Consider the following 8,302-nt stretch of genomic DNA (forward strand, 5'->3'; position numbering starts at 1 on the left):
TTGTACTGTTGCAATAAGAGTTATAAAGTTTTTAAGGAACAAATTACTAAGAACAACAACGTTTTACATTCTATAGATATTTGATATTACCGCGTATTCCCGCTGAATGGATATTTCCATGTTGGGAAAACCTCGCAACTAAGGCCACATTTACTATTCGAATCAAGCATACCAGTAGTGAAACAGCTCTTTCAAATATACGTGATAAACTAGTGGAAAAATCTCAAGTTTATACATATACTTTATTCCGTACACCTTTAATATCCACTCGTGCCGTAGCAACAGTAGTCGTACCTTCTGAATGCACCAACTTTACCTTCATGTCAAATACACTTAGCATACACAGCAGAGTACAAGTGGAAAATGACATTTCATACGCACAACGTCTTATACGTCATATTACTAGTTTTATTAGATGCAAGAAAAGAGACGTTACACCAATCTCACACGTGCAGTATATAGCACTTTCAACAACCTACAGCTACGAAACTATAGTAGCTACTGGACTTGTCCTTTTTAGGTAAGATATATTACTCAAAAACTTAGCTTCCAACAAATATATCCACATGATGTGAACGACAGAAATGCATTAACAACACTACTATTTTTAGAGACGCTGATATTGCATACAATAAAGAAAGTGATTCGTTTAAAAGAAAAATAGAAGTAACATGTTTGGTTGCACGCAGTGTGATACAAGAAGCATTCAGTAATTGGTTACTTACACTTAAACAGTCTGATTCTTGGTTTATCGAAGGATTTTTGACATTTTACGGAGTTTATTTAGTCGATCAGGTAATACTTGCATTTGTAAATCTGTAGCTTTTACACCTTGAGAAAAACTGAAAAATCATGTAATCACATGTAGGATTATATGTAAATTGGATGTAAGTTTGTAAGATTGTATAATGTTTTATTTAAGTCAAATATGATTTTATGCGATCGCGTAATATCAGATCCAACATTTGGCGCGATCTGATTTTATATGATCATATAAATACACAACATTATGTACGATAGTATATGATTGCTTATATTTATATAAGATCATATAAAATCAGATCGCGCCAAATTTCGGATCTCATTTTACACGATTACAGAAAATAATATCCACCTTATGTAAAATCATATTTAACTTATATAAAAGTTCACACAATCATACAAAATTTTATCTGATTCACATATAATCCTATATGATCACATAATTTTCACAAAGATATTTAATGCAAACCGAAAAAGAAGAATAATAGTTTGTATTATGTAGTGATTTCAGACATTTTGGTAAAAGATGTTATTGTCACATTGCGTTTTTAATGTTTACATTATACACAAACATTCTTGACTATACTAGAAGGATTTCTATACTTGATACCAAAAATTTAGCACTATACCTTTGTATTACTAAGTTCACCTAAAAAGAAATAACGAAGCTAAAATATACATATGCGTAATCATGTAAACTTTTGGTAGATTTACAGTGAGACTTTACTGATGTCGATTGTGGTACAGACACGACGAATGGTTTTTGAATATACACAAGCTTTTATTGAATATGATTTACCACTACAAGAAAATCGACTTTTTCACAACATAACTTTTAGTAAAATGTGGAGAGAAAAAAGTAAGGAAAAACGATATTTACAACTTTTAATTGTGTGCTTAAAAATTTGCGTAACAATATAAACCCTACGTTTATATATCTCATAGATATACAAAGAATAAAAATATACATTATAATGTTTGCGAATACATCATCGAATTATAAATTAGAGTCATCCAGTTTTCATTGTATGCATTTATCAACAATTATTTACATAGTCTTGTGATTATAATTGAATAACGTTTACACATTCGGAATTATGTTTTAGCATTCACTATTTTCTATATGATTAGTAGCTTATTCCGTAATCAAGATGTAGTATACAACTTTATTTTTGAGAACGCAATAAAATTATATAACACGTAAGTATTATACATTTGTAAAGCACTGATTAAAGAGAGAAAGTGTGGGTTTAAGCATGATTTTATACGTAACGTGAAAACATCTTTAAATATTTATTACGTTTAAGACATTTAACACCAATATATTTTTTGTTTTGCTATCTGTTGTCATTAATACTAGTACATCAAGTGAGACATTAAATGACCAGTCTACTCTCGAGATTATATGGAACAATTTAATGTTGGAGCCGATCATAAATAAAAATATGTATTTAGGAAGTATAAATTTAACATATGTGATAAAGTCATGGATGACACACGATGGTTATCCTGTGGTACAAGTAATCCGGAACAATGATACACAATTTCTAGAAATTATGATTCGAGATTGTGTTACGAATAAAGAAAAAGACATATGTGCATACAAGTGGTGGATACCTGTAATCTATGTACAAATATTAAGAAAGGCGTCTAGTACTAATTATGTGTACCTGAAACCAAACGGAATAAGTATCTTAGTTCCGTATATTAAAGAAGATGATTTTATCATAATCACAGCGCACAATGGTAATACAATCAAAAAAACTTTGTTATATTCTATGTATTCTGTAAATAGTATATTTAATGTTTTCACTAATTTTTTTACTTTACCTAATTTTTTCTATTGTTTTCGTTTTTGATGTTTTTTGTTTATTTTATAAATATTTATGTATAAACAAATTGGTGTAGGATATCGTGTCAACTATGATCGTAAATCTTTGGAAAATATTGCTCTCTTCCTAAAAAGTGAAAAATCTGAGATTTGGAATGCATCTAATTTAACTGACGTCACTTTAGCACAAATTCTCGACGATGCTTTTTATTTTTTAATACAAAATACAAAGTATTTTGTACCTCCTGCTGCAAATAGTGAAAATTTAGACATATTTTTCAATCTTGCAAGCAATGTAGTTCGCGTAAAGAATTCGTACATAGTGTGGCATTCCATATTTACAACTCTTCAATACGTATCAAAGATTTTTCCATTACCGGAAAGCGCAAAGATCAAGGTACGTATTTTTCCAGTGCATTAAAAAAGAACAAAAGTAAAAAATCCTACTCAGCAACTAAATAAAAGAAACTTTCACTCAACTAGTTTTATAATATACAGTTTATAAGTTTCGTTTCCTTCTGCAATTGTCTTTGATCACCTGACAAAAAAAACAGTATAAAGTAATTTACAAAAGTAACTAGTAAAGTAACTTTATAAAACAATAATTAATATGCAATGATTCTTAAATACACATCTTTTGAGTACACTTACGAGTTATGGAATTATCAAAATACATTAATACACCTTACACTTTTTTTTATAGAGTAAAGTTCTGGAAATATTGAATAGTTTTCTGGATGATATATCACATAAAAATGTTTCCGAGAATACTGTCAGTAATCAAGTATATCACGAAGTTTTAAAATGGACGTGCATTCTTGGTGGCTTAAAGTGCAAAGAACATGTCAATGCTATATTACAGTGGCATTTAAAAAATCCTGTACAATACAGGTACGATTTTCTATTTCTCGTCTGTATAACGTTACTTTGCTGTTAATATATTATATATAATATTACCAAATCATTACCTGAAACTTGATACAGTATTATGAGTTTGTAAAAACACGAGATACTTGCGAGTAAATTATTTTCTAATCATTGTTACAATTGGTTATATAAAATATATAGATGTATACATTATACTTACATATATTTTTATATAAAGATGTTTGAATAAGACGTCGAAAAGACGCCTTGCTTCTACGATTATAATGTACGATATTGCAACTGTGATATGAGTGTTGATACGTCGTTACGATATCATAAGAAAAGTAACACAACTTGAATGACAATTGTGTGAGTAGAATTATACATTTTTGTAAGTATTTGCAGACTTTTGCCAAGTTGGCAGAACTGGATGTATTGCCAAGGATTGATGGTAAAACTTATAACTGATAAGATGTTGTGGCATAAAATACAGGACATTTATTTGTCACAAGAGAAACACCAACACTTCTTTCATCTTTTCTCTTGTTCTGGACTCAATCATAGTTTGGAATCTTTGCGTTTTGCACTAAAACATAATTTAATAAAAGAAAGTGATTCCGTTACCATATTTTTCGATATTGTTGCAAGACATGTAGAAGATTGTTGTTTACCTAATATTATAATAAGCAAAACACAAGATAAATTTTCAAGGTAAACAGAGTTATCTATATAAAATTGTATATTTTTGTTTTATATATACATATTCTCCGATAAGAAAACATTTATTATGTGACAAAATCTTTTGCATGAAACTTTTGATTTGCAGTTATATAGATATATCGTGAGAAAGAAATGTAAAGATATTGATTTTGTATAAAATATTTGTAACTGTATGCAAAATTAATTTCTAAATACGTTTCGGGCAAAACAATAACGATATGGCGAATCATCTTAACAGTATATTTGCAAAATTAATTTCAAAAAGAAATTGTCCAATCGTTGAGAAAAATATTTCAGTTATGTCATGTTTAAGTCATGTAGAGAAATATAATTGCATATGAAGAAATCAAATTAATTCTTGTATATACTTATGAAAATGCATAACGACTTTTTTCTGATTTTTGACAAAATTAGTTACAAAATTGTATTTTGACAAAACTGTTGCGTTATTGCAAATTATCTTGCAATCATTGTCCTTATTCATGATGCCATTTTTGTGCAATATTTTTACAATTTCCCAATTAGAGTTGTATATTTACATATAATCTATTGTACATAATCAGCATTCCAATATTACATGTATTTAATTGATACATTATTTTTCATGTCATCTTGTAAGAATATTGTCATTTTACTAACATATTTTTGTACTAATTATTTAGTATGTATGCACCATTTGAAAGAAACATAAGCATACTTGCAGTTATGAGTTTTCGTATTAATCACATATATTCAAATGAAGGTCTTGAAAAGGTAACGTTGTGTGAACATAATCGTTTACTTGTGGTATAAATGTAAAATATTTCTCTTTTTTATGAATATGTATTAATATGCATAAAGATATTATTATAATTATATTAGTAATCTATAGCGTAATATACTTAAAGAATATCATGGTAATGAGTTTTCCACATTACATTCAATAGTAGTATCATATGATTTTTTTAGATCACCGACACCAAATTGCTCTTTGTAGAACTGCTAAACCACGATTACACAAAAAACAAGGTATATTTTGATTTTGTAAAATATGCGAAATAGTATTTTGATTTTTTTAATCAAGATTTTAATAGTATTTAGTTTTGTATCTATGTTTGTTGTTTTTTTGTTTAAATTTAAAATATGTTTATACAAAACTGTTACTTTGGTTTTGTTTGTTACTTTATATAATTTATGTTCTAAACATTTATGCAAAACTATACAAAATGTATTATGATAAATAAATTTTGTAATTGTTTTTAGGCAATATTCTTGCTGGACGTCATTATAAAAAAAGCTCAATCTCGTCGGAAATTTTTAAGTGCAATGTAGCATTATGACAGTTTTCGTAAAGTTTACGATATACTTAAGTACAAAAGCAAGGAAAACTAAGGTTACTTTTTACAATTTAGTGCAATTTCATTTAAACAAACAGGGCATTTTAGTGCGTTTAAAACTAGAGTTACTTTTATATAAAAAGTGTAATTTTATTTTATGACACAAAAATTCTTATTAATTATAATTAAAATCGGAAATATTGTACTGATTTTAATATATTTAATAATGCGAGCATGATGTTCATAAAATAAAATCCAGTTTTTAATACAATAATTTTTAGTACATAACGATATTACGATATATTTAAGTATAGCAACCTGCACGTATATGAATAGAGCATTTGGTAAATACCAAAAAAACACAATAAAATTATATATAAATGTTAAAACTGTATGTAGAAATAAAACTATATCGAGTTGTATTATAAGATAAACAATATTATTATTACAGAATTATTACATATAATAAAATGAGCATTTACAAAATAAAATTCTTTTGTTACTTTTCATCAAGTTTATATTTCTTTCATTTCAATATCTCTAAAAGCAATAACATTAAAACATATATACATACATTGTATACATATATGTATATACAGGGTGTCCAACAATTAGTGTAAAATCTCTCGTAGACAGGTAGAAGAAGTAAAACTAAGTCGATAAGTCCTATACCATTTTGCTAGATTCGCAATAATTACCGAAATTTTAATTAATAAAGATCCGCGAATAAGCGTGCATCAGGCTATCTAACGCGTGGAGGACAGCCCGGCGCGCTTTGCACAATTACATTTTAATATGTATATATTGTAGTATATGCTGTTATATTAGCTCCTCCCATATGCTGCTAGAAGTAACACCGTAAGCGCGCGAAGCGAACTGGGCTGTCTTAAGCGAGTAAGACAGCCCGATGCATGCTTATTCGCTGAACTTTGTTAATTAAAATCTCGGTAACTATTGCAAATCTAGCAAAATTGTATAGGACTTATCGACTCAGTTGTACTCCTTCTATTTGTTCACGAGAAGTGTTACATCAATTCTGGGACACTCTGTATATACAAAGTGTCCATGAAATTTTGACACAGCTGAAGTATGGAGATAGAGTGAGTGAAATTGAATTGAAAAGTTGTTTGCCATTTTGCGAAATTCGCAATAGTTAGTGAGATATGAATTACTAAATGTGAACCAATGAGCGCGTGGAAAGCGATGGTCCTGATTCTGTAGGCGTGTATGATTGTCAGTATAAGATTAATGGCACACATCTGGCATATATCTGTATTCGGCGGTTTGTAGCGAAGCGAGCACCGCTTGAGGGAAGATGAGAAGCCTCTGCTCTCCGCGATAAATATGATTATTTTCTTCTATGTAAGTAAAAAAAAAGTATTCACTATATGTAGATAACATTTTTCTTTGCTAGCAGCTGTCTGCTGCTCATAATTTATTGCTCAGAAATAAAAATATTATCTTACTTTTACTATTTTTACTATACAAAATGATTCAGAACAACCTGTTATCCTTGAAAATGCGTATTTTTGACTAAATACAAGGACAACTTTTTATTTGACAAAATGTTGTCGGAAGCTTATCAAGGCTGGGTCCGTTTTTGTAAACACTTATTAAAATATATCTAAAATAATACTTTTTATTTTTAAACAATTGTCCCTCAAATAAAATATTAAATGATAATATAAAAAGAGATGACACCTGACTATACTCCTTAAATTCTGATGCTGCTTGCTAAAGTGTTATTTTCTTATCAATCACGTGTATGATGTATGCCCTAATAGGCAAATTGTGAAGATATTGCACAAAACTGGCATCATGAATAACGACGATTCTGCAATGATTGCACTAAAATGATTTGCCATAACGCAACAGTTTTGTCGAAATTAAATTTGGTAAATAATATTTGTCAAAAATTGAGAAAAAGTCAGTATGCATTTCCACAGTATATATCTCCAATAGGCAAATTGTGAAAATATTGTACAAATATGACATCATGAGTGATGACGATTTCTTGCATTTCTTCATACGCAATAATATTTCTACATATTTTAAACATCACATAGCTAAAATTTTTTTCTCAATTATTGGACAATTTCTTTTTGAAATTAATTTTGCAAATATATTGCTAAGATGATTCGAAATATCGTTATTCTTTTGTTAAAATAGTATTTGAAGAATAATTTTGCAAACAACTACAAATATTTTTTTTTATAAAAGATCAATGTTTTTACATCTATTTTCTAAACTATATCTGTATAATTGCAAATTACAATTTTAGTGCAAGATTTCGTCACATAATTTTGTAAATGTTTTCCTATCAGGGAAAAGTTGCAATTTTTTATTCTCCATCCTTTTCTGTTCTTCTTCCTGAGATCGGTCATTTTAATAATATATTAAATGTATTGTATTTTAATATATACGTGAAAGATATGCTACAAAAAAGAATATCTGAAAAAAACTTACCTTTTTTAAAAAAGGCAAAACAGTGCGTCATGTACACGCACAACACGTAATACTTTAAATTAAAATTCTAAACTCAAACTAGTATTTATAAAAAAATGTATTATTTATTATTTATTATTTATTTTTAATATGAAACATCCTTTTTCTACAAAATCTACAAATGAAGTGATATGAAAAAGTAGCACCAAGTACACTTGAGTACATTTAAAGAATTTATTAAAAACATTATACAAAATTCAAAATGTAAGATACACAGTTTGTCCGGAAAGTTCCCGGACTGATTTTTTCTAGCGCGGGTAAGCGGCGCTATCGAGCGGTCAACGCTGGAACTACTTAGTAT

The 8,302-nt window shown here is 28.5% G+C and overlaps 1 protein-coding gene and 1 long non-coding RNA gene across 2 annotated transcripts; both read left to right on the forward strand.

Annotated features, from left to right (window-relative positions):
- The first annotated feature begins 320 nt into the window (after positions 1 to 320).
- LOC109861376 lies at positions 321 to 3,593 on the forward strand. The gene is made up of 8 exons (XM_020441001.1): positions 321 to 520; positions 612 to 795; positions 1,471 to 1,621; positions 1,869 to 1,962; positions 2,123 to 2,508; positions 2,671 to 2,990; positions 3,297 to 3,484; positions 3,578 to 3,593. The coding sequence occupies exons 1-8, from the start codon at positions 321 to 323 to the stop codon at positions 3,591 to 3,593; spliced, it is 1,539 nt and encodes a 512-aa protein (XP_020296590.1).
- A 441-nt stretch (positions 3,594 to 4,034) lies between these two features.
- Positions 4,035 to 5,183, forward strand: LOC109861379. The gene is made up of 3 exons (XR_002250953.1): positions 4,035 to 4,171; positions 4,843 to 4,933; positions 5,129 to 5,183. It is a non-coding gene; the product is annotated as an uncharacterized LOC109861379 (long non-coding RNA).
- The last annotated feature ends 3,119 nt before the right edge of the window (positions 5,184 to 8,302 follow it).

The sequence above is a fragment of the Pseudomyrmex gracilis genome, unplaced genomic scaffold (assembly GCF_002006095.1).
Source record: "Pseudomyrmex gracilis isolate BER0280 unplaced genomic scaffold, ASM200609v1 scaffold_712, whole genome shotgun sequence".
Taxonomy (NCBI): domain Eukaryota; kingdom Metazoa; phylum Arthropoda; class Insecta; order Hymenoptera; family Formicidae; genus Pseudomyrmex; species Pseudomyrmex gracilis.

Excerpts from the sequence above, each read along its gene's own strand:
- LOC109861376 (XM_020441001.1), top strand. The coding sequence starts at position 321 with ATGTCAAATACACTTAGCATACACAGCAGAGTACAAGTGGAAAATGAC. Across the intron at positions 521-611 it reads ACTGGACTTGTCCTTTTTAG|AGACGCTGATATTGCATACA; the intron begins GTAAGATATATT and ends TACTATTTTTAG. Across the intron at positions 1,622-1,868 it reads TAAAATGTGGAGAGAAAAAA|CATTCACTATTTTCTATATG; the intron begins GTAAGGAAAAAC and ends ATTATGTTTTAG.